The sequence below is a fragment of the Lissotriton helveticus genome, chromosome 6 (assembly GCF_964261635.1).
Source record: "Lissotriton helveticus chromosome 6, aLisHel1.1, whole genome shotgun sequence".
Classification (NCBI taxonomy): Eukaryota; Metazoa; Chordata; class Amphibia; order Caudata; family Salamandridae; genus Lissotriton; species Lissotriton helveticus.
The window spans coordinates 818,365,942-818,393,558 of record NC_136067.1 but is presented as its reverse complement, the minus strand read 5'-3'; the positions used below and the strand labels follow the sequence as shown (position 1 = coordinate 818,393,558).

The following is a 27,617-nucleotide window of genomic DNA, read 5'->3' as shown; positions in this document are numbered from 1 at the left end:
CCCTTATGCCCTTGACAGTTTTCAGCGGCTCTGTTTTTCAATGTTTGGAAGACACCTTTTGAAATGCTTGATTTTATCTTGCTTTTAAAAAAAGTAATCAACAATGTGCCTCACGTACAACGCTACCCGTGATCCCCTCGAGGGGCTCCAGTAGTTGTCCGTCGCTGCACTCTCTCCCCATTCTTTCTGATGAGGAGTTTGCCAAGTGGGCACTGCGAGTCAAATCTGGCTAGCCTGCAGACCCGCTAAGATCTGCCCTCTTCAGGGATGTTGCTTTTCAGGGACGCACGATAGTGTGCTCACTGATTAATCTCTCCCTGACCTCGGGCCTTGTTCCCGCCAAGTGGAAGCAAGCGGTGGTTTCCCCGATCCTAAAAAAACCATCTTTGGATCCTTTAAAACCAGAGAACTACCGCCCTATCTCTTTGCTTCCCTGGCCGGCCAAAGTCATGGAGGCTCACGTCAATCTGGCCCTCGCGGAGCATATGACCCGGGCCAATGTCCTCGATCCCATGCAGAATGGGTTCCGTGCTGGTCACAGCACGGAGACGGCCCTTCTGGCAATGGTTGAGCATTTGCGGAATGTGCTGGATGCAGGTCAAACGGCAGCGCTTATTTTATTAGACCTTAGCGCTGCCTTTGACACTGTCTCCCATCGCATCCTCCTACACCGCCTACAGGACATTGGCATTTGTGGTCCGGCTCTGCAATGGTTCCGCTCCTTCCTTAGTGATCGCTCCTTCTGCGTTGCCACCCCTCCCTTCCAGTCCAAGTACCATCCTTTGGACCTGGGGGTTCCCCAGGGCTCCTCGCTGAGTCCCACGCTTTTTAATCTGTATGTGCAGCCGCTGGCTGAGGTCGCCAGGCAGTGGGGCCTAACCATGGTCTCTTATGCCGACGACACTCAGCTAGCGGTTACGATCAGCGGGGATGCCGAGCAGGATGCCCCCAGGTTCCGAAATGGACTGAGAGAGGTGGCCAGCTGGATGAATAACAACTGTCTCCAGCTGAACGCGAAAAAAACGGAGGTGATGATCGTTGGAAGAGATGCGGACCACTGGGGGGACAGATGGTGGCCACCTGAGCTGGGGCCGGCCCCGGCACCAGTTTTGGAACTCAGGAATTTGGGAGTGTGGCTTGACCACACATTAAGCTTTGTGACCCATACCAAGAGAGTGGCGGCAGGCTGTTTTGGTGTATTACGCGGCCTAAGACCTGTGCTCAAATTTTTTGATGCCCCAACAAGACAGCTGGTCATCCAAGCAATGATTATTTCCCGGTTGGACTACGCTAGTTCACTCCTTCTTGGAGCGAACCAAGCTGAGATCCTTCATTTACAACGGGTACAGAACGCAGCGGCTAGGGCGGTGGTCGGTCTGCCTCGGACCTGTCCCACCTCTAATACTCTTCGGTCCCTGCACTGGCTACCGATTAAAAAGAGAATCGGCACCAGAGATACTTAATAAACTTATCTCTCCCTACGTTCCAACTCGTTCACTCAGATCTCTCGGTCAATCCCTTGTGGTTGTCCCCCGCTTCAGACTCTGCCAGATGGGTGGACGCTCTTTTCGAGTGAAAGCTGCGACTCTCTGGAATGCGCTTCCCTTGGAAATCCGCCTCTCGGACGATTTATTATCTTTTCGTAGGGCCCTGAAAACCTTTTTGTTTTAACTCTTCCTTGTTTCAGCATCCTTGCTTCTTTTGTTGCTGGTTTTAGTGTTGTGTTATGTCCTCCTTTCCCTGCGCCAGGACGCTCCTTCGCTGGAGCATCTGTGCGCATTAAAAATGTTAATAACATAACATAACATGTCACAAAGCCCCAATAATATATACATTCTGAGTTCAAGCACAGATACATTTTTAAGTTCTGTTTGAAAATGATCGTTTTGATTATTTTTCCAGAAAACAACAAGGTCTTCTTCTCAGGAACTCACTCTCCATCACAACAGTAGAAAAGTACAAGAGCCGCACTGGAAAAGGGTTTGTGGGCAATTTAGTATGATTTAAATCTCTTGCTTTCTTTGTTCCTCAGATTTCTTCTCCACCGGAGATGTGAAACAACGACTGAAGGTAGGACGGTTGACCCAGCTGCAGGTTTTTGAAGGGCAAACTAGCAAGTTTACTTTAATTCCCGTTTCCAGAGGGAGCCAGATGAGGTTCCTTTAAATTGGACCTAATCTAACACACAGAAATTCCTTTTTCACTCCGTGAAATATATTATAGATATATAAAAGATTTTTTCCCTAAAAGGGGCAGAAGAAATACGGAACAAATAATAACCAATCCTGTTATCTATTGGAAAACAAGTGAACATAAAAATGCAGCAATGTAAACCAAGAAAACCTTAAACATAAAACAAAGTTATATATTGATATCCATCTTTTTTATCAGTAAAAAAGATATTTATTACAGTAACACTATGTTAATTCTTATGATCACAATATCACAATTCCGAAAAATACATTAAAAATGCATAAAAATTGTTAAAATCATATACATAAATGAATTGTAACATGTACATATTTATATTGTCGATGTTCATTAAGAATAGCCTTGACCATAAAATCTAACTATCACAATTTGTATAAAAAAAATCCACATTTCAATATTTAAAACCTATATTCAAAACTGTCACAACTTTCGACAGTTTTGAATAAAGTAGTTTCTGTTGTGTTAGGTTTGGTACTACCCTATCTCTTTTCTCTTAATAAGGATGACTCTCTTGTGCTTTTTGACACTTTGGGTTCATCTGATAACATTTCTTTGTGACCAGCAGAAAGCAAGTCAGATTTTCGTACCTACTGCAAGTAAAGCATTTCCGTAATCAGGTTTTTAGGTGACAATGGTCTGGATTAAGGTGTGAAAATCAGACAGAGTGAGGATTGGTCTGAGGTGTTTTATAGAGAACAGAGCTGCTGGAGAAGGTTTGGAGGTGTGGTTGATATGAGAGTTCATATAACTATTCCAGCCAAATAGGCTTTAACCTCTTTATGTGATTTGGGAATAAAACCCTCTGGTTTGAGTTCTGCTAACCAGTATCAGTTAGTCAATATCAGTTTTGTGAGGTAAATCGGTGGTAAATGGGATGCTTTCTGTCTTTTCTAGGCTTAGTTTAAGAAATTTGCCATTTGGGGGCTTCTTTAGTGTGATGACGCTGCTGTCATTTTCATTTAACCCCTTCCATGCTCATGACGGAACGGTTCCGTCATGAGCTACGGTTGAGCTGTGCTCATGATGGAACCGTTCCGTCATGACCACGCCCGTTTCTATTACGGCCCAGCACTGGAGGGGGAAACGCTGTCGCACGGAAAAGGTTAAAGTTGTCATAAGCGTACTGGGGTTATTACTTGAGTGGAGGGGAGGGGTAAGTACCCATCTCAAGTAAAAATCCCAATCTTTCTCAGGGCGAACCCTTATATATACTGAATTAATCTGAGCTCAACGCCCTGGCAGCTATGAACATCGCAGACAGGCTTAATTTATAGGCAATGTGTAAATATTAAAGCAGTACTAAAATAGTGGTAACGTCGATATGTTAAACAATAAAAATCCCCAGTTGAATAAGAAAAAGAGAGTAAAATGTAATAAACAAAATGACACCACAATGACAAAAATCCACTAAAGGGAACCTGAGAGTTGCAAATAGGAATAATGGCAAGAAACACAAGGTGCAAATGATAGTAGTCGTGGTAGAGCAGGACCTATGCGCAATTCGATGCTGAGCGCGATGGAGCATGGATCAGATACAATAATTAAGTTTGTACTGGTCAAAGATTTTATCTTCTGACTATAGTCCTTTAAGTCCAAAACCAACACAGGCCTAAAAATCTAGAGCTCCCCAGGACCATACTGAGTGCCACACAGAGTCCAGTCCAGGACCAATTGCCATTGATCAGCAGAGCAGCTGCAGGAAAGGCCTCTTGGAGCTTGTTGTATTCCTGTAGCTTGACCAGGAGGTCAACCTTATAACTCTTGGAGACCACTTCTTTGTCCTAGGTACATGAGAGACAGCAGGACCACTCCTTTAGGGCTCTTCTCATGTCGCAGACAGCAGGTTCAGTCCTCTTCTGTTCTTCCACTGGTCCAGGAGAATTATGAAGTGGGCGCCTGGAGATGCCACATTTATGCCTAGAGGGAATGAGCCCTAACCAACAGAATAAAGGCACCTGAGGCTACTCCCACCCACTCTGGGCATTTTTAAATGGGCCAAAGTCTTTGGCCACACCAAACTAGGGCTCTGAGGGCTGGTGGTCTACATGGGGAGTGTACAATGGTAATCCTAGTGTGTCTGCCCACATCTAACACCAAAATCAAGTTTTAGGGAGCCATTGTACCCACAACAACCTCAGAGACAGATGTGTGGTTGGACAAAGATACGTTTTCAGCAACCAGACATGGGATAAACAAGAATTTTTTGGCCTCCGCCCTTTGAAGTGCGCCCCAATGTTATATGTAAACCCAGTAGAGCTATTAAACAGGTTAAAGTGAAACAGATGTCTACTGTGACTGGCCTGACTGGCTGGGTGGGCGGGGGAACAGAAGAAGGTCCATGCCCAACTGTCAGCTAACATTTGCGTGTGACAGGGGAGACCACATTGAAATGCGCCCCAAAGTGTCATATGAAAAAAAAGAAAATACCAGGCCTGTCAAGGAGTATGATATTCAAACAGGATCTGACTGTTTTTGTCAAAAAAGGAACCTCCAAGCCCTCCCTTTATATATTCTGTCAGGTTCAAATGGTTAATCTCTGCTCATTTTGGTCAGCATATTGTTCGCTCCAGGGTGCAAGTTCACATGCCTTTTCTTTGCAAATGCTAATTACTGCTGGCAGAAGTGAGAGAACAAAATCAAGATTTTGTTTCCAGGGACTTCAGGCAGGGCAAAGGTAACTTTCTAAAAGCCATCTTTCCAAAATATTTATTACAAATACAATGTCACAAGTGAATTTGGCTTGCAATAAGTATTTTCTTTTTAAGTCTCAAATTTGTAGTTGTTTACTAGCCGGAGATCACATTTATTAAACCTAATATTGTATGCCAGTGCTTTTCTAAGGAACAGCCAACCCTGCTACAGTGAAAATAACTTTTAGGGCTTTTCATTGTAACAGCATATTTAACATTAAACTTTTACAAGTCTTACTTTTCAATACCACGCATCCTACTTTATGGGAAGTAGGGCCTACTTACGGGTGTCTTTTCAATATTTAAAAGGAGGGCAGAGGGATTATTTTGACAGATTGAATTTGCAGCTTGAAACCACACGACCAGGCTACAATGGTAGGCCTGGAGACATGCTTTACAGTGCTACTGCAGTGGGTGGCACAATGCGTGCTTCAGTTCACTGGTGGCATTTAATTTAGAGGCCCTGGATACATTTAAGACCATATACTAGAGATGTATGGCAAAATAAATAAACCAATCAGGTGGATACCAATTTTAACATGTTGAATGCAGGAGCACAAGCAATTTAATACAGGTTAGCAGGAGTAAGGTGCACAGAATTCTATAGCAAGGAATAATAAAGTTCAGGAAAAAGGTAAAGAAATCCAGGATGACCCCGTAGAGAGGGCAAATTTCTAAAAGATACCATCTGAAGGAAAATTATATACCCTTTCCAAATACGTACAATATCCCTGCGAACAATAGTGGATGTTCTTAGTGGATGTTCTTTCAAGGGGTTATGGGCTACTGATCTGACAGATTCTTTGCAGTCCAAGTAAAACCTAAAATCTCACCAAACATTAAGAATATGAAAGGTCCTCTTGTCAAACCAAGCTGTACTTGAAAAATGTAATGAGGAATAATATTCAGATTCATATGAAAATGCAGCACAATTGTTATTAAAAGAAATGAGTTCTGACATTAACATAATAATTATGAACATCTAGAGATTAACTGATGAAAGGGATTGTTGAGAATCAATACTTCTTGCAGGAATAACTACAATACAAAAATGGCCTTCTATGTCACCTGTTTCACTTAACTGAACAAAGGTACTTGCTCACCTTTTGCTTAATGCACAAGCCTGGAAGAGGTCTCATCACTAATGCATCAATTTTATAGCTATCCATCTTAAAAAGAATTGCAGATATATAAATGTATATTGGGCAGAGCCGGCCAAGTACTGCCAGCACAATACTGCCAGCACAACTTGTGAGGGTCAACTTCTAAATTATGAAGAATGCAAACTGTTGCCTCAAATATATCAGCCAAGCAGGAAAAGTACTACGGGTCGATAAAGTGTGAATTGTAAAGAGTTTGTGCTGTAGAAGTAGAAACCCATTAGTGTTGAGAGAAAATGGCCTCCCAAGGGGAATGTCCATTTTTCAAACTATCTCAACGAAAAGTGCAAAATTATAACATTATTGGCACAGGCTGCATAGTGTGGACATCAAATGGAAATATTTATTTTTACACATTAGAACACACGGCAAAGATCACTACATAACACATTTAGCATTCCTACAAACTACTGTTTAAATGTTACCTTCAAAAAGGCCTCCAAAAATTGATTCATTTTCTTCTCCTACTCCAGTCGGTATACCTGTACAATAAATATAAATTGGCAGTTAGGAATTATACTATATTTTATGACCCAAGCAACCTAACGCATCATTAAAACATTTTTTTTTTAATTTCATTATTTTGCATTACAAATTTCTTAAAGTCTCAAAGGTGCAACTCACCACACAAGCCGTAGATATTTCTGATGTGCAATTTTGGGTGACAAATTATTTGTCCAGATTAGTAATTTTGATGGTAGATATGACTGCAACCGCTGAACAGTGTAATTATTTCATTTAAAAATGTGATAAATAGTGTAGTATAGTTAGGACACATTTTAGTGTGAGACACCATTGAATAAAACAGAGGCAGTTTTAGTGATTTATTCATCTTGCTCCTTCTCATTCCCATTTCGCTCTCCTAAACATCTACCTGCTGAGGGAGAGTCTCTCTCCCTACAGTTTCTGCAGAACACAGAATGCTTAGGTGCAAATAGGCTGTTGTATGACAAAGCTTGTATTGTGAATGAAACTTTCCATCGTGTACCCGATGTATCATCTTGAAGGATCCCTGCATGAATTTCGGATGCAGTAGAACTGAATTCTTTCAGATATTGTTAAGAAATGTTTCATATTATGCTGTACATCTCCGTAGTGCAGTTCCAAAGGAAGCAAGCGGAAGATCTTTTAGAATGACAAAATTGTATAATGCAATCTCCTCGACATAGCATGATGAATCTGCAGTTTTTATAATTAATATGCAAAAATTGTGTATTAAAACCTGTTTTTTTGGGATTGGGGCAAGTTTCTATTTTCCTCCTGTTACTCTGTCTGATTCTTTTGAGATTTTCATTTCTTCACGTAGGATGCTGTCAATACTTTTTAAGAGTTTGACACAGTCTAATTAGGGCTACATGGTGGTGGTGTGGGCACCACCGCACTGGCAGCCCGACCACCCTAGTGCAAGTTGGGCGTTCAGACTGTCATGGGGCCTCTGATTCCCTGCGGTGTTGTGGCAGTCTTGAGTCTGCAATATGCTTGGTGGTGCCACTGCGGCACTGCCAAGCATATTACGAGTTTCCTCTGCGTCTGGTTTTCATGGCAGTGAACCTGCCATGAAAACTGTTGTGGAGAGGAAACAAAGGGGGCCCTAAAGGACTCCCTGTTACCTCAGGGCTACGGGGTGCATGGAGGGGGGACACGTTTTTCCCCCTGTGTGCATGCAACCCAGTTCCTGCACGGCATGTCCATGCCGTGCAGGTACTGCCTTTGACATTGATATTGCTATGCCCTTTTTCAGAGGCACCGCTGTGGGACCGCCAAAGAAACGCCAGCCAGACACAAGAAAACACGTAACTGGCAGGCAGTGCTCACATAGCTTTGGCGGTGTGGGAGTGGGGCGGTGACATGACGGCCCCACTCGAACACACCGCCGAAGTCGTATTCAGGACCTTTGTATATAGAGGGATTTTTATTGGATAACTAGGGTTTTTGTTATGATCTTTAATACTGTATTCTGTACCTGAACCTTAATGGCAACTTATGCATATTCTCTGTAATGTTTTATTAATGGTTCGGTATTAATTTATTTTTTCACTTAATTTTAATCTAGAACTCAGTTCTTGAATGGCCCTAGTTTCTAATTATGATTTTTACTCTGCTAAGTTTGTGCTATTAATGGGGACGGTAGTCTCTTGCCTCTAGATCTGTGGTACTCATAGTACGGCCTGCGGGCCGCCAGCGGACCGGCAGGCCTTCCTTGGTGGCCCATGGACCTTGCAGGTAATGTACCCATGGCCCCCCAGAGAAAATGGAGAGAGAGAGAGAGAGAAAGAGAGAAAGTGGAGAGAGAGTGGAGAGAGAGAGACTGGAGAGAGAACGGAAAGAGAGTAGAGAGAGAGAGACTGACTGACTAAGAGAGAGACTGAATGACAGATGGGGCGTGAGAAACTGACTGACAGAGACAGAGACTGACTGACTGATTGACAGAGAGAGAGACTGACTGACAGAGAGACTGGCTGACAGAGAGAGAGACAGACTGCCTGAGAGAGAGAGACTGGCTGACTCAGAGAGAGAGAGAGAGAGAGAGAGAGAGAGAGAGAGAGAGAGAGAGAGACTGACTGACAGAGAGACTGACTGACAGAGAGAGACTGGCTGAGAGACTGACTGACAGAGAGAGAGAGAGAGACTGGCTGAGAGACTTACTGAGAGAGAGAGACTGACAGACAGAAATAGACTGACTGACAGAGAGAGACTGACAGAGAGAGAGAGACTGACAGAGAGAGAGAGAGAGAGAGAGAGAGAGAGAGACTGACTAAGGAAAAGAGAGACTGACTGACTGAGAGAGAGACTGTTACAGAGAGAGACAGAGAGAGAGAGAGTGAGTGACAGAGAGAGAGACTGACTGACCGAGAGCGAGGCTGACTGAGAGAGAGACTGACTGACAGAGAGTGACTGACTAACAGAGAGAGAGAGAGAGAGGCTGACTGAGAGAGAGAGACTGACTGACAGGGAGAGACTGACTGACAGAGAGAGACTGACTGACTGACAGAGAGACTGACTGACAGAGAGAGAGAGAGAGAGACTGACTGACCAAGAAGACTAAGAGAGAGAGACCGACTGACTAAGACTGACAGAGAGAGACTGACTGATGGAGAGAGAGACTGACTGAGAGAGAGAGAGACTGACTAAGAGAGAGAGAGACTGAGAGAGAGAACGAGACTGACAGAGAGAGAGAGAGAGAGAGAGAGAGAGAGAGAGACTGTGATGGAATTGGGGTCAAAGTGTGTATGAAGTTACGCAATGCCTCTTACGATTGCTATTGTCTGCTAATAAAAATGTATTATCAAAATGTGCTCTTTGTAGTTACATCTGCTTTTGAAATACAGCATTGTCGCATTGTCTAATGTTTTGAAACAGGTTTGATTTTTTTTACTCTAGCCCCGTTCCCCCCACTGACCCCACCCCTACCGGTGTGGCCCACGACCACAAACCACACTGTAATTTTGGCCCGACAGAATGTTTGTGAGTACCCATGCTCTAGATCAATGAGAAAGCTCAAGAAGCTAAAATTTGGGGTACATACAAATAATGGGGTTCAAGAGACTACTGTGGTTCAGCTCGCTCAAATTTGGTACTAGAAGATAGTTAGCATAAGATCTCCTGCTCTTCAAGGGGTCCCCTGAAAACATTAGAGGTTTATGAATCATTTATGCCCCGAACGAAGGAGAAAAGAGGATCCTCCAGGGAAGTGCCTAGCTGTATTGGCTGTGCATTCTGGAACACATTTGGAGTCTAAGGGGCCCATTAGGATGGCGGGCATCCCGTCGTGAAAAGGGACCACCTGCCATAAGGGAGGGGGTCCCGTGCCTGCAATTAGGATGCGCCCGCCACAGTGGCGGGCGCATCCGGGATTCCTGAAATTGTGGCGGGCGGTGCACTCAGCACCACCCGCCACAATGCCAGGAAGGCATGCTATGCACATCCATGCACAACATGGCAGGCACCACGCGGTGCCTGCCATGTTGTGCATGGAACTGCTGGGGGGTACCATAGGTACCCACATGTGCACCCCACACCCCCCGGAGTCCCTTGGGGCCCGCAACGGGCCCCCAAAGCAGACTCCGCATGCCTTTCCGTGGCGGCAATGCCGCCATGGAAAGGCATTGTAAAATGCCCATTCTAATATGGCTGGTGGTGTCTGATAGACACCGCCACCATATAGAACCCTTTTCCGCCCGGTCGCAAGGCGACCGGGGCGGAAAAGCGTCGGACGGTCTTTCCATCCGCCGCGGACCCCCCCAGCCATAATAATATGGCGGAGGGTCATTCCGGCACGGATGGCGGGCGGATCACCCCCGACAGGCCGGCGGTGGCTATCCTAATGGGGCTCTAATTATTTGCAGTGAGACATTGAGTTTGTGTATGTGTTTTGAAGTATGAATTGTGAAAATGGATTTCTGTTCCTGTGTTGAATTGTTATGTGATGATGATCGTGGGCTCGATAGGTGGATTGGTCACTATTGTGATGATGTATTATTTGTATGTGTAATCCCATTTGAAGAAAATATGTACTATTGGTTTGAATAGAGTCAGCTATCGGATTCATCGTAAATCTAAGAATTTGAGATAGTGACTATTTGTCTGAATTGTGGTATGGAGAGCGAGACACCAATCACACATCTGTTGGGACTGCATTAACACATTTTCTTTTCAGGATTGAATGTTTAACTTGAGTTATTGTGCTTCCCATTAGTGTATGGGGTGAGGTACATTGACTTGGACGTATATTTTTGATGATCAGGGTTTGCCTAGCAAGACCTTTTGTAGGATTGTTGAGACTTTCTTTCTATTGTTTGTATTTGAATTACTATGCTTTGAGATTGAGGTATTTTACTTAAAATACTGACTTTTAGTTTTTTTCTAGGGTAAGAGAAAGGGTTTATTGATTTAAAAAGATTTAAAGTGGTTCCATAATTGTTTCCTTGTTAACAGAGAAATTGCTTTGTGATTGGATTGGTTACTCACCCAAGGAGCCGCACTGAGATTGGTGAGACATCACCATAAAGCCATGCTCTGATTTGTTGGCTTCTGCCATAGTCATGCTGTGATAGGGTGACCTTTGAAAGAGATGCGCTTGAGTTTTATTGTGATTTAGCATTTGGTTTCAGGCTGTTTAGATGTAAAATATGGACAGTGTCTTCACGAAACCCGAATCAAAGAACAAGATACCTAGAGAGGGTCAGAAATTGAAGAGTGAAGAAATGCCAGCATATGAACTGATGGTAGAGGTTGGTTAATACACATGTGCTTGGATCTCTGAATAAATAAATACACAGCCCATGATGAGGTTTTACAGTTCTCATTAGAAGGACCCACCAATATTAATAAAAAACATTTTCGAAGAAAAACCATGTACGATATAAGTTGTTCGATGTGTCAGAACGAGTAAGAAAAATCACTTGTTCTCTGGAAACAATTCCAATTTATTCCGTAGTGCCTTGAGACAATGGAAAAACATTTAGCAGCCAACACATGTTTCGCCCCCTTACACTGGCCATCTGGCCTGGGACTTCCTCAGGGCGGTAGGTATCAATAATAGTTTTAGGAATAGTAAGAGATCCTTTCCCGTGTTACGTGAAGGAAAAATCTTGGGATAAGAAGATAAAGCGTCTGCTGTCTGCAACGATCCGTCGGCCTGGGCATGTACGATATAGGGCCAGTACCTAGAACTTCACTGTTTGAGGTGCTCAATAAATGGGACCACATGGAAACTAAAAAGGAAAGAGAAAACAATAAAGAAGGCATTCAGAGGTTGGTTTCAAAGTAAATTGGACTGCCAAAAGAAAAGTTGGAGGGAAAATTTCATGAAATGTGTAAGGACCTTTCCAGCTGCAGTTAATGGAAAAGAGAAGGATAAAGAGAAGAAAGAAAGATATGGAGTCAGATGATGATGATGATCAAATCATAAGTGAACTGTTGAATTCTAGACCTCCTCCGTATTCATATAGATCAATGGAGGCAACCAAGACTGTTGTAGGGGCTGATAAAGATGCTAGGAGAGATACAGGAATGGCACAAGCCCCTTCTGGGTTTGTACGGAGTGCTCAGACAGAAGATACTGCCACAGTAGCAGAGCCTAGTACAAGGAGAAGCCGGGCACTAGAGGGTCAGACACAGGTTACTCCTGTAAGAACTGTGGTGGTAAAGCCACCAACAAAAGAAATTTGTATTGGAATTTTGAATATCACATTTGGAGAAATGTTACAAGGGAATGTGGATTTGCAAAAAAAAAAAATTATAATGCTGATGAAATAAGATATTTGAAAAAGCAACAGCAAGTTGTGCTAATGAAGCACATGATAAATGGGAAGAATTAACTGATGGCTAGAAGATGACATTAATAAAATGAAAAAGGTGAAACAAAATTATAAAATGCATGTAACACATGATGAGATTAAACAGATGGGCTTGATTACTTTAAGAGCTCATATTAAGGATGTAATTGAGAAAACAAGGGACTGTAATAATTTTAAAAACATACAGAGAAAAATTAAAGAAAGGGACAACAAACAAAAAGAAAAGAAAAGAATACAGATTGAATAAAGGCCTCATGGGGTGTAGAATCCCACAAAGTGTATACTCAGAGCCCTCCATTTTTCTCCCAAATACTAAAGAAAAATTTAGAAAGTCTGAAATTGCCATGTAACTCATTTCTAGTTCAATATATAGATGACTTGTTAATAGTATCTAAGACAAAAGAGAACTGTAAACTAGATAATATGCCTAGTTAAATAACCTAGTTGAAAATGGGCATTAGGTTCCCTTGACTAAAATGCAGTATTGTGAAAAATAAGTCATTTATCTTGGACACCATTTTGGAAAGAGTGTGAGGAAAGTCGCTTAAGAACGTGTTTCTGTAATTCTGAAATTGAAACTGCAGACTACAGAGAGGGAGGTTCAGATCTTTCTTGGAATTGTTGGGAACCGTTGTGAGTGGATTCTAAAGTTTTCATTATTTGCGAAACCTTTAGTAAGATTGACATATAATGATGTACAAGATCCAGTACCATTTGATGATGAGTGTCTTGAGGCATTTAAGAAATTGAAAGAGAGTTTGCGTCATGTGCCAACACTTGGGATGCCTGATTACAATATGATGTTCTTCCTATTCTGTCATGAAAAAAGATGGATGTGCACTTTCAAATCTCACCCAGAAACATGGAGGACTAATGGGTCCAGTGGCATATCTTTCAAGCGTATTCAATCCAGTAGCTGTAAGTCTACCAGGTTGTTTGAAAACGGTTGCAGAAGTTTGTCTGGCAAGTAAACAAAATGAAGAAATTGTGATGGGCAATAAATCAATTGTCTTTGTCCCTCAATCAGTCAAGATTGTTTTGACAAGGACAAGAACACAGCACATAGCGATAGATTGACACATTGGGTGAAAACTATTCTGGCAGCGAGCAGTATCCCTGTGTGCTGGTAGGTGGCGTGATTGGCTCCCTGCAGTGGTGCCATACGTGCCGTAGGTGCTGTACACGTCAACTATAAAGGTGCCTCCTTGGCGCACTGACGTCAATTACTTTTCATGATTGTCCGCGCCCGGGGTACAGAGCCATGAAGTGCACTGACACTTGTGTGCCCAACTAGGGCCCTGGAAGGGGTCAGCCCTGACCCTAGAAACTTGTACTCAGAGCGGGGAGGATGATGGGTCGGTAAGGAATCTGTGGCTAGATACGGTCTCTAACCGATAATGCGTTACCGAAGGTAAGTAACTTGTTCATCTTATAGAGACATCTACACGCAGATTCCTTACCTTTGAACAGACACCCAAGCAATGGTGGACTGCAGACAAATTCTAAACTACAAATTCCTGCAGGACCGAACGGGCAAAGTGCCCATCTCTGCGGACCTGACTGTCCAGATGGTATTGTTTGGTAAACATGTGTAGGCACGCCATGTTGCTGTCCGGCAAAAGTCCAGGACTGGGACCCCATGTGCTAACACAGTAGTCACAGCAGCTTTAGCCTTGGTGGAATGAGCACTTAAGCCCTCAGGGGGCTGCTTCTTGACCAGTGCATAGCAGATTTTAATACAGAGAACCACCCAGCGCAAAATGGTTTGTTTCTGTACCGCCTGACCATTCATCGCTCCATCATACCCCACAAAGAGTTGGTCATCCACCTGAACTCTAGTGTGTGGTCAAAGTAGAACAACAACCCTCTCTTGGGTCCAGGCGATGGAGTCATTCCTCTTCTTTTGAGGGATGTGGAGGAGTGTATAAAGTGGGCAAGGTGACAGATTGGCCCACATGGAAAGGTGTTACCACTTTCGACAGGAAAGAGTCCCTAGTGTGTAGCACCACTGTATTTGGAAAAACAGACAGAAGTGAAGGCTTGAATAATAAAGCATGCAGCTCACTCACCCTAGGGGCAGATGTGATTGCCACTAGAAAGGCTGTCTTGAGCAGATGGAAGGGACAATTATGAAGAGGCTCAAAAGGAGTACAGATTAAGCAAGTGAGAACCAAATTAAAGTGGGGAGAGGGGTTGGCCTAACGGCTAAGGCGCTCGACCTCGGACCTGGGGATCTGGGTTCGAGTCTCGGTAACGACGCCAAAAACCCCCTGTGATTCTGGGCAAATCACTTAATCTCCCCATGCCTAAAATGAAAGTGTGTCCTCATGTAACGTAACTGTGCTATGTAAAGCGCTCTGATAACTGATTCGGTTCGGTTCTAGTTCGCGCTATATAAAACTCTGAAAAAAAAAAGAAAAAAAAAAAATGTCCCACTGAGGCATAAAGAAAGGAGAGGGGAGAAACAGACCCTTGAGAAACCTAGTCACAATAGGGGACTTAAATAGGAAGCGTTGGTCAAGCAGCAGCAAAAAGTCAGACAGAGCGGAAAGATAACCCTTTGGAGTTGTCAGAGCAGAGCCCTGCTTGGCAAGGGTAAAAATTAAAAGAAGAATATCAGAAAGGGAAGTAGAAAGAGGGCCAAAAAACTTTTCTCTACAATATAATACAATATTGTTCCACCGGCAGGCGTACACCGTCTTGGTGGAGGGACGCCTGTCTGCTAATATAACATTACAGACTTCAGGAGGAGTGTCAAAAGCAGTCAACTGTTGCTGCTCAATCTCCACGCAAAAGGGCGTAGAGTTAAAAGGTTTGGTGGAGAACCCTCCCCTGCTGCTGCGACAGAAGAACCTCCCAGAGGGGCAGCCTGATCGGAGGAGTGATTCTCATGCTGAGAAGATCGGGATACCCGCCTCTGCATGCCCAGTCTGGAGCCACAAGGATGACTTGGGCCTGGTCGTTCCTGATTTTCTTGAGCACTCTGGACAGAAGTGGTTTGCATGGAAAGGCATACAGGAGGCCTGAGCTCCAAATGAGATGAAAAGCATCTCAGAGCGAGAGCCACCTTGGAAATTCAATGGTTCCTGTGGAATAATATAATCTATACTTGTAATAAAAAGCACAATCACAATATAAAGGGTTGACTAATGGCAGAGGGCGAAGGAACCACCAACACAAATGATTCAGTGTAACATATTTTATACATTTTCGAACATAAATAGGTAGATACATTGTTTACATCTTAATCAAAGAAAAATTTGTGCATTGTGTCCCAAGTGAAACGGGAACCTAAACCTAAGTGACAATATGAGTCTTATAAAAAGTCGACCATTATCAAGATGATTTCTATGTCGACAGCAGCTATATACAGTGATACGTGCTGGGCAATGGTTCGGATATCCCGTCAGCCGAAATATAAATCCCATTATGTCCTATGGGATTTACATTGCGGCGGATGGGTTATCCGTCACCGCTGTGACAGAGTATCGCGTCTGCTGAGATCTAAATCAGGCCCATAGTCTCTGTGATGTTAAATACGTTCTATGAAAGTTATTAAATTGCATTAACCTAAAAATACCACTGCTTGATATTGTTTTTCCTGGTGTGCACATTTTATCCCATTCTGTTCTAGTATGGGTTTCATACAGTCACATAAGCTTGGATCTTAGTGGGTGGTATGTTAGCACAAGCTATCATTCTCACTCCCTAAATTCATGATTAATTAGTTCTAGAACTTATCTCAAAACGATATAACTTCTATTCACCAAACTCTTTGTTGTTACCACAATTTTCTTTGATAATCTGGTCGCTCAGTGGTGCGGGGTCACCAATAACCCTTGCCAACCCATTATTGACAATCTGTCAAGAATACAGGGCTGTCCCTCATATATGCTTTTGTTCTCTTCTGCCCGAGTACATGAAGTGTGCAGCTGCTTGAATATTTCTCCTTGGTAGATGTTGTCATATTTATGTGTTTGTCTAGAAGTTCCAACAAGTTTTAAATTGTTCCTTTTATCCCCAGCTTTTTCCTATTTATTTTTGTCATGGGAAAGTTGGGTCTTTTTCAATGTCCAAAACACGGGTCATTGATCACCTTATTAAAACTGGGCATCTCAGCATACTTTACCAAGCACGGTTCCGTTGACATGGATCCATGTAACTTACATAGAGTGAATCTAGATACAAAGTGGAGATGCACTAACAAGGGTGGGGGTTGCTGAGGAGAGGGGAAGCGTGGAATGAGACTAGTGGGCACAGCTGAGTAGAAAGTTGAGTGACAGCTGTAGAATGGGAGAAGGCTAGGAGTGAGATAGCGGTGGGTGAGAGAGGGATGGGAGTGAAACTGTTTTACCAGTTATTTGGAATTGTGGTGCTTACCCTAATTTGCCATTGGTTGACTAGGTAGGTTTCCTGCCTGTTATTAAAGTGGATAAGGGACTGAGCATTTTATATATGAACTGGGATGAGATTCTAGTTCATAGCATATGAAAAAGCCTGGTGTGATGTCTTTTTCTTGCTGCATTTACTTCTCCTTTACTGACTTCGAGTCTACTGGTGATGGCGCTACAAGATATTCAGGCTGCACTGAAGGTATTCATCTTGGTTGCACAGTATGGTGTAGCTGGTTTCAATATGTAGCAACCAGGCAGAGGTAACCAGTCTTTAGAAGTTATATCATCATCTTGCACTTGTGCCTTCTTTTGAGCCTGCACAGAGGATGGTCTGCATTGGAGCCAGGTGAACCTCAGGGATGGAGGACAGCGCAGTGTTTGTAGACTCATCAAGGTGGTAAAAGATAAGAGCATGAGTTATGGTTTTGAAACCTGCTTCCAGTAGAAAGGGTTCTCTTTTTGAAGCCTGGAGTATTTATCCAAAGCAGTCTTCATCTTTGGTAGGCAGGAGGAATTCTTCTCCTGCTGTACTCCTGGGTGTGGAACATTATCCTTCACCTTATTCACCAATGTTTATACATTCTTCACTTCCGCAAGGAGCTGAAATCCAAAATCTTGAAGCAACACCTTGTCACTACTGAGGAGTTCCACTCGCATCCTGTCCTCTCCGTCTCTCAGCTCTGCAACTCTCCTCACTGCTCTGACCCTACCCCTAAAACTCATGCCAACACTGTTCCGTCAACTATTGTGAACCCCCTCTCTGCAATTCCCACTTTCCCAAGAGGGAAACTAAGATTTTTCTGATGAGTAAGTTCCTTCCATAAGCAAGACTATTCACCAACTAAGCCTTGATTAAGAGATGACTAATAGATAACAATATTGGAAGTCTTTATAAAATCACCAACGCTAAGATGATACCAGTCATTGGTGCGATGCTAACCCGGGGGCTGGAGAAGATAGAGGTATAAGAAAAGTCACTAAAATCAATCATATATGGAAAGACCTAGTACATCTATATTATATACTTAGTCCCTAACCTACCTCAGAACATTAGTTATTCGTGTTTAAACATGTACTGCACCTCATTTATTTTTATATTACATTATCTTCCCTCATCGACCCGGTGTGGAAGTATACCTAACTAATTTCTTTACAGTCAACATGTATATTATATATGTCATGTTCTTAACATATTCCATGTTTTTGTTAAGCGCTCTGATACCCAAGGGTCATGTTCGCGCTATAGAAAACTTTCAATAAATAAATAAATAAATAAATAGGTTTGTGCTTATCACATACATACATAATATATACAAATACATACAAAATATTTTAAAAATCCACACCTTTTAAAATATATGCAGGTGCCCATTGAAGATAAAATAATCTGTAACCAAAGTTTGGGATACTACTTTCTCGTGAGAGAAACGTATGTCACTGCAATCCACGTGAAGGTTCAGGAGCAGGGGAATAAGGTAAAAAAGCACCAATTTTTTTCTTGACCTAACAAATGCAACTTAGTTTTCAACCAAAGTAAATAGTGCCGTAACTTCTAGCAAAACATATGACAATTTCAACATTTGCTAAGGCAGACATGTTGGGAGAAGCTCCAGACCATACATATCAAATTGTTAGAAAATAAAACACATCAAGTTTGCATTTGATCTAAAAAGGAAATTCTCTCTGATATGTTAACTAATTGTCTTCTGTGTACTATGAACAGAAGAAGTTATGATCCTTAACGGAAACCGTCTGTTCTGCCCTTGGTCCACGCCCTACTCGAAGTTATCACGTTTGACAGCTGTAAATCCAGTTATAACTGTTCCTGGGCCATCGATCATAAAGGTGTGCCCAGAGCTATTAGCTACACCTTAAACTTTAGAGTAAGTATGAACTGCCATTTTGATAGGATAAACTGAGGAGAGTCCACAACTTTAGAGCCGGTGATAACATATGAACTGGCAGATTGCCTGTTTGAACTCATTTACCTGTGTTACAAACTAGATATACGGATGGCAGGAAGTGGGAACGTGGCAGGGAGGGAAGCAGAAAAGAATAATGCAGAAAACGTGTCTAGAAAATATTCTGTTGAGTTTTTTAGTCCACAGCTGACCGTTCGGGCTTACTGAGGATTTTAATGAGATTCAGGAGACCGCTGGGGGTTCGCTGGGTTGGTTGCGGAAGCTTGATGGTATGTATTACATTTTGTTATTTGTTCAAAGAACACAGAATTAGCAACATTACAGAATTCTAGAGATGCTGACTTGCAAAGTATTGCATTATCATCCCCAGACACAAACTATTTTTCCTTAATAATAACGATAGTAATGTTATCATTCATTTACGTTTGAAGGCTAGCATTAATGTGGGGTGGACCGGCTGGTGAATTTGATCAAAGGAGGGAAGGGGAGAACATCTTTGTATTTCAGATTCAATATCTGGGTGCATATCAAATATTGAGATAGCATATGTTAAACACAACAGTGCACAACCTAAGCAAAAATAGTGTGGAAACACATGGTGTGCCTAATGTAAAGCACAGTGTAAAAAGTGTAGAACCAAAATGTACCTTGGGGAAGGAAGCCAAACCCACTCTCCCTCTCTAGAGTTCCTCAACACCCAAAAGGTCTCCCAAGTCTTGATATCACTGCTTTGGGTCAGGAAGTACACCTCCATCTCTGGCTCAAAGGTTTGAGCGAGCTAGGGCATGCTGGGAGTAGCCTTATCGCCAGGCACAGGTCAAAGTCCTTCGATTTTCGTGCACATTTTTTGACATTAGCCTAAACAGAAGGAACGTAATAAATAACTCACCGTCCTGACGCCGTCAGAAGCGGTCGCTCCCCACAGCCACTGACCCTTACCACGATCGCTCTGCTGACCACTTAGCGCCATTACCCAAGTTTGCTCCTCTCACCGCTGGCTGCATTTTGGAATCGTACTGCTGCCTGCATTTCGAAGCGTGCTGCTGCATTTGGTATCGTACTGCTGCCTGCATTTTGGAGCGCGCTGCTCGTGCTAGCATTGTTTTCAATCAGTAGCGCCTGCTTTGCCTCATAACAGTTTAAAATTACTAGCCTCGGATAACGCTCGCCAGAATTGTGTAGTTGTAACATACTTGATTAAATCACTGTTATTGTGCCTCTGCCCACAAAGCTTTCACTCTTGTTGGCCCCAACCGGTTGCGGTTTCGCTTCTGTAGCCATTTTGGTGTTATTGTGCCTCGGAGCCTGTCCCCTCCACCACGCACCCGCCTCCCAGCTGACCCTCCCTCCCACAGACTCAGTAAGCTCGCCCCGTCCTCGATTTCACTGTGACCGTCCTGACGCCGTCAGAAGCGGTCGCTCCCCACAGCCACTGACCCTTACCACGATCGCTCTGCTGACCACTTAGCGCCATTACCCAAGTTTGCTCCTCTCACCGCTGGCTGCATTTTGGAATCGTACTGCTGCCTGCATTTCGAAGCGTGCTGCTGCATTTGGTATCGTACTGCTGCCTGCATTTTGGAGCGCGCTGCTCGTGCTAGCATTGTTTTCAATCAGTAGCGCCTGCTTTGCCTCATAACAGTTTAAAATTACTAGCCTCGCATAACGCTCGCCAGAATTGTGTAGTTGTAACGAACAAGTTACTTACCTTCGGTAACGATATATCTGTAAGAAACAGTAGTTAGTATTAGATTCCTTACCTTAGAATATCCCCAGGCGTCAGTCTGGATCCGGAAACTTTTGCGTAGCAGTACCCCTGTGCGTCGGTAGGCGTCGTCTGCAGGCGTCCCCTGCGGCTCCGCGTCGTCGGCGTCGTGCGCCGTGATGACGTCGCTGGAGTATATAGACGCCGCCTCCGCGCGCTGACGTCAGTTCTTTGCACACAGCTTTTCCGCGCCAGAACACGCAGAGCCATGTGAGAACTAACACTGGTGCCATTTGAAACTAGGGCCCTGAAAGGGATGTCCTTAACCCTAGGTATCAGTTCGCAGAACGGGGAGGATGGGTGGGGCGGTAAGGAATCTAATACTAACTACTGTTTCTTACAGATATATCGTTACCGAAGGTAAGTAACTTGTTCATCTGAAAGAAACAGGTTAGTATTAGATTCCTTACCTTAGAATAGATACCCCAGCAATACCAACCCCGGTGGTGGGTCTGCGAACCAATACAAACCTACACCAGAAAGGCCTGGAGGACCGAACGGCCAAAGAAGCCATCCCTCCGGACTTGACTGTCCAGGCAGTAGTGCCTCGCAAAGGTGTGCAGCGAGGCCCACGTAGCCGCCTGACAAATGTCCTGCAAAGGGACTCCCCGGCCCAGGGCAGTAGTAGCCGCCGTGGCCCGAGTGGAATGGGCCCTCAGCCCAACAGGAGGCTCCTTCCGAGCCAAAGAGTAGCATGCTTTGATGCACAGGACGACCCACCGAGAGATGGTCCGTTTCTGTACCGCCCTTCCCTTCTTCTCACCCACGTAGCCAACAAACAGTTGGTCATCCACCCGGAACTGGCGTGTGCGATCCATATAAAATGAAAGCGCACGTTTTGGGTCCAGACGATGGAGCCGCTCCTCATCTTTTGAAGGATGCGGAGGCGGGAAGAAGGAGGGTAAGGTGATGGACTGCCCGATGTGAAAAGCAGAAACTACTTTGGGCAGGAAAGAAGGCCTAGTCCTAAGAACCACCTTGTCAGTATGGACGGACATGAAAGGAGGTTTGACAGAAAGAGCCTGGAGCTCACTCACTCTCCTGGCAGAGGTGATGGCAACCAGGAAGGCCGTCTTTAAAGTGAGAAGACGGAGAGGACAGGAATGAAGCGGCTCAAAGGGAGCACACATCAAGAATGTCAGAACCAGGTTCAAGTCCCACTGAGGCATCACGAACGGAACAGGTGGATACATGTGCGTGATGCCTTTCAAGAATCTCAGTACAATAGGGGACTTGAATAAAGATGGCTGATCAGGTAGCCTTAAGAAGGCGGAAAGGGCAGAAAGGTAGCCCTTGATAGTGCCCAGAGCAGAGCCCTGCTGGGCAAGAGAAAGAAGGAAGAGGAGAACCTCAGAAAGAGGGGCAGAAAGGGGATCCACAGCCTTTGCTGTGCACCATGCCACAAATCTCTTCCACCGGCAGGCGTATACCGACTTTGTGGAGGGACGCCTGGCTGCCAGAATCACATCACAGACTTCAGGAGGCAAGTCGAATGGCCTCAACTGTCGCCGCTCAATCTCCACGCATGGAGGTGGAGGCTGGACAGGTTCGGGTGGAGGACCGTCCCCTGCTGCTGCGACAGAAGGTCCTCCTGAAGAGGCAGGCGGATCGAGGGACCGACTGACATGCTGAGTAGCTCGGGATACCAGTATCTTCGAGCCCAGTCCGGAGCCACAAGGATAACTTGGGCCCGGTCGCGCCTGATCTTCTTCAGCACTCTGGGCAGAAGTGGTATAGGCGGAAAGGCGTACAACAGACCGCAACTCCACTCGCGCCGAAAGGCGTCGCCGAGCGAGTGCCGTCTTGGAAACTCCAACGCGCAAAACTGATGACATTGCGCGTTCTCTTCTGTGGCGAATAGATCTAACCAAGGCTCTCCCCATTGCTGAGAGAGGCCGTTCGCCACGTCCGAGTTCAGACGCCATTCGTGATCCACCGAGCACCGACGGCTGAGTTCGTCCGCCCTGGCGTTCAGAGAACCTGCCAGGTGTTGAACCATCAGAGTCACGCCCTGACGTTCCAGCCATTGCCAGAGGCGCAGAGCCTCCTGGCAAAGGGTCCACGACCCCACACCGCCCTGTTTGTTGCAGTACCACATGGCGGTGGTGTTGTCCGTGAACACCTGCACTACACTCCCGCTGACAAAGGGGAGGAATGCCTTCAGTGCTAGGCGAATCGCCCGCAGCTCCAACATGTTGATATGGAGCCGGGACTCCGCCGGAGACCAGATGCCTCTGATCTCCGCCTCTCCCAAGTGGCCACCCCAGCCCTGGAGGGACGCGTCCGTCACAACTACGTGCTCCGGTTGGGGAAGGGAGAGGGATCTGCCTCTGACCCAATCGCGGTCCGTAAGCCACCACTGCAACTGTCTCGCAGCGCCCTCCGAGATCAGGACATGGTCGGATAGGTTGCCCTGATGCTGGGCCCACTGAAACTTCAGGTCCCACTGCAGAGCCCGCATCCGCCACCTGGCGTGATGCACCAGTAGGATGCAGGAGGCCATCAGCCCCAGAAGCCGCAGCGTCAACCTGACCGAAACCCGGGATAACGGCTGAAAGATGGGAATCAGAGCCTGAATATCCCGGACCCGCCGTTCCGGAGGATAAACCCGAAACTGCGCCGAGTCGAGAACCGCTCCGATGAAAAGGAGCTTTTGAGAGGGACACAGGTGTGATTTCGGCACATTGATGGAAAACCCCAGCTCGTGCAGGAGGTCTGCCGTCATCTGAAGGTGGTGGACGACTGTTTGGGGCGAGCCCGCCTTCAACAACCAGTCGTCGAGGTAGGGGAAGACTGAAACCCCTAACCGGCGCAGATGAGCTGCGACCACCGCCATCACCTTCGTGAACACCCGTGGGGCGCTGGTAAGGCCGAATGGGAGCACGATAAACTGAAAGTGCTCGTGGCCTACCGTGAACCGCAGGTAACGCCGGTGGGCCGGCAGGACGGGGATGTGAAAATACGCATCCTGCAAGTCCAACGCTACCATCCAGTCTTGTGGGTCTAGAGCAGCCAAGACCTGAGCCAAAGTCAACATCTTGAACTTCTCCTTCCGGAGGAAGCCGTTGACGTTCCGTAGGTCCAAGATAGGACGCAGGCCTCCTTTGTCCTTCTTGGGCACCAGAAAGTAGTGGGAGTAGCAACCACACCCTACTTCTGGCCCAGGAACGCGCTCGATGGCCCCCTTGGCCAAGAGGGCCGTAACTTCCTCCTGCAGAAGTGTCAAGTGGTCCCCCGACACACGGTGGTTCTGCGGTGGCATGGCTGGAGGAGTGGACTCGAAGGGGAGGGAGTAGCCCCTTCGGACGAGCTGCAGCACCCACCTGTCCGATGTAATCGCGCGCCAGCGGGAGTGGTGATGGCGAACCCTGCCACCCACTGGCGTCACATGGGCCCGAAAGCTCGGACTAGGAAGATTTGGAGGCTGCTGCGGGGGAAGGTGTGGACTGACCTCGCCGCTGCCCTCTACCGCCACCACGGCGGAATCCACGGCCGCCACCGCGCTGGGGAGCGTTCTGCGGCGCGTGGCTGGCAGCACGTGTGGGACCGCCCCTTCCTTGGCCACGAAAGGGGCGAAACGAACCCGTTTGCTGGCGCTGGGTCGAAAGACCCAAGGACTTGGCCGTGACCCTGGAGTCCTTGAAGCGCTCAAGCGCGTTGTCCGCCTTGTCACCGAACAGGCGACTGCCATCGAAAGGCATGTCCATGAGGGCATTCTGGACATCCGGCGAGAAGTTGGCGGATCTCAGCCAGGCATGGCGACGAATCGCCACCGTCGTTGACATAGCCCGTCCCAGCGAGTCGGTCGTGTCAAGACCACACCTTATCGAATACCTCGCCGCGTCCCGGCCTTCAACCAAGGCCTGGTTGAGCTTGTCCCGCACCTCCTGCGGGCATTGCGGCAGACACTCCGCGACCGTATCCCACAGAGAGTGGGTGTAGCGGCCCAAGAGGCATGCGGTATTGCAAGACCGCAGTCCAGCACTCAAAGACGAAAAGACCTTCTTGCCAAATTGGTCATATCGTTTCGATTCCCGATCGGGCGGGGCCGACGGGAATGCGGACTGGGAAGTGGAGGCCTGTATCACCAGACTCTCCGGGGAGGGATGGGTGGAGAGGAAGGCAGGGTCGTCCGAACATGGACGGTGACGCCTGGCAACGTTTCGGTCAACCGGCGCACCGGAAGCGGGCCTGGACCAGGTGCCCAAAAGGACATCCGTCAGGGCCTCATTAAACGGCAGCAGAGGCTCCTGTGGGCATGACTGCGGTTTAAATACTTCGGTGAGGATGTTAGGTTTCACCTTAGCGACGGGGAGCTCAAGGCGCAAGGCCTTGGCAGCCCTCATCAGGACCACCGAATAGGCAGCCCCCGCCTCCGACGCCACAGGGGAAGGCGAGACAAACCCAGGGTTGGGCGACTCGTCCAGACCACTGGCATCACCTAAGTCACCTACCCAGTCCACGTCATACTGGCAGGCTCGTGACAAAGGGTCCTCAGACCCCTCCCAACCCTCTCCATAATCGTCCTCATCGCCATAGTTCGAGTCGACGACATAGACCGGCTCCTCGGAGCCAATGGGCGCCAATGGGCCCCAACGGCGCCGGACTCGGCGTCGGACGATGCCGGTCCGACTCCGCGTCAGGAGTCAGAGAGGGAACGGGGGTGGCGCCGCGCGGCGCCGGGGACCCGACGCCGGCCGGAACCGACGGCGAAGTCACGGCGCCGCGCGGAGGCGGCACCACGGGTTGCCCCAATGGAATCGGCGCCGGAGAGGCCGGTGGACCAGCCGGCGACGACCCTGAAGGGCCCAGCGGCGCCGGGGCCGGAGCCGCCGGCGGCGCCGGGGCCGGAGCACCCGGCGGCGTCGGAGCAGGTGCACCCGAACCGCCCGGGCCCCCAGACGGGACCGACGGCCCCGCAGGCGCCGTAGGCCCCGCCGGAGGAGACATGGCCCTCATAGCCATGAGGAACTCCTCAATCTCCTCGCGCGACGCGCCTTCCCCAGGGACCGACGGGTATGGGGCAGACGGCGTCGGCGACCCACGCGGGGCCGCGGGGGTGGGGCCACCCGAACCCCCGGCCGCATCACGCGGGCGTCGGGGGGAGTCGGGGGTACGATGACGACGCCCCGACTTCTTGTGTCGCTTACCTGATGAACCGGAGGAATGGTGGCGACTCCCGGAGCGCTCATGGCGGCTCCGCGATCGTTCCCTCGACCGCTCCCTCGACCTCCGACCGGACCGGGACCGCTCTCGACGCGGGGCCGACACTCGGAGCTCGAGCAGCTTGCGGGACCGCTCCCGCCTAGCTTTACTAGTCAAGGCCCGGCAGTCGACGCAGGACTCCACGTCGTGGTCCGCGCCCAGACACCGGAGGCAGAGTCGATGGTGGTCGGTGACCGACATCATGCGGTCGCACCCGTCGCAACTCTTAAACCCGGGCATCCTACCGGCACCTGAAGAAAGAGTTAGAGTTAACAAAAACTTGGTCAAAAGACCGGAGTACTGCTCTTCGGATCTGCGCTAACTGGCGCGGAAAAAAGAAGAACTGACGTCAGCGCGCGGAGGCGGCGTCTATATACTCCAGCGACGTCATCACGGCGCACGACGCCGACGACGCGGAGCCGCAGGGGACGCCTGCAGACGACGCCTACCGACGCGCAGGGGTACTGCTACGCAAAAGTTTCCGGATCCAGACTGACGCCTGGGGATATTCTAAGGTAAGGAATCTAATACTAACCTGTTTCTTTCAGATATACTTGATTAAATCACTGTTATTGTGCCTCTGCCCACGAAGCTTTCACTCTTGTTGGCCCCAACCGGTTGCGGTTTCGCTTCTGTAGCCATTTTGGTGTTATTGTGCCTCGGAGCCCGTCCCCTCCACCACGCACCCGCCTCCCAGCTGACCCTCCCTCGCCCCTCCCCCTCCATTATCCACATATGACAGACGAGACTACGCGCAGCGGACGCGCCCCATGCGCGCCAAAGGTAAGCCCGTCTACGCCCGTACGCGCCAGGATCGCGCCCAGCGCCAGACCCCCTGGCCCCCACAAACCACACTCCACCAGCATAACGTATGACGCCACCACCCTCCTAGCCCTTAACCCCAGACGCACACCTCAATGCTACAAAGCTGCCCCTGGACGTACCTACGTCCCTTTGCTTGCCACTCCTGCAATTTTACCAGCATCAAGACCCATACCACATCCACTAACCCCAAACACAGCTCTGACTCTAACCACCTGAAGTGCATCCTGCTGAACACCCGCTCGGTCCACAGACACGCCACCGAACTCTGGGATCTACTCGACACTACCTCACCGGACGTCGCCTTCCTTACTGAAACATGGATGAACGCATCATCAACACCCGACATCGCCATAGCCATCCCGGACAATTACAAGATCATCCGAAAAGACCGCTCCGTTCAAACAGGAGGAGGAATCGCCATCGTCCATAAGAACACCATCAAAATCACGACCAGCTCCGACGATAACCTTACAACCGCCGAACACCTCCACTTCCAGATCCACACCGACCCTAGAACCACACTCAGAGGCACCCTCATCTACAGGCCTCCAGGCACCCGTAAACAATTCAGCGAAGACATCACTGACTTCATCAGTCCACATGCCCTCGCCTCCGAGAACTACATCCTACTAGGAGACCTCAACTTCCACCTGGAAAAGAAAAACGACAGCACCACCACCACCCTTCTTGACAGCCTGGCCAATCTCGGCCTCAAACAACTTGTCGACACCCCCACCCATGTAGCCGGACATACGCTCGACCCAATCTTCACCTCGAGCAAACACATCTCCTTCGATCGCACCACAGCTATCCATTGGACGGACCACAGTTGTGTCCACTTCAGCTACAAAACCACCTCGACCCACAACCCCCCACAACCTATTCCCCGAAGAAAATGGAACAAAATCACCACCGACCAACTCCTCACATCGCTCAACCAAAACCCACCCGCCCTCTCATCGGACCCAAACCAAGCTGCCATCAAATTCAAACAATGGATCACTCACAGCGCTGACGAATTAGCACCCTTGAAAAACCATCACACCAAACAAGACAGCAAAAAGGCCCCCTGGTTCAACGATGACCTTAAGAAATCCAAGAAACTATGCCGTACTCTCGAGAAAACATGGAGAAAAAACCCAACCA

At 47.3% G+C, this 27,617-nt stretch overlaps 1 protein-coding gene across 2 annotated transcripts in view; it reads right to left on the bottom strand.

Moving 5' to 3' along the window:
• The window catches only part of PPIL6 (peptidylprolyl isomerase like 6), a 212,890-nt gene that overhangs the window by 90,921 nt on the left and 94,352 nt on the right, over nucleotides 1-27,617 (bottom strand). For both annotated transcript variants that reach the window (XM_078648402.1, XM_078648403.1), the window contains exon 6: nucleotides 6,487-6,543. In XM_078648402.1, the coding sequence (XP_078504528.1) occupies nucleotides 6,487-6,543 (57 nt within the window). The remainder of the gene's footprint in view (nucleotides 1-6,486; nucleotides 6,544-27,617) is intronic.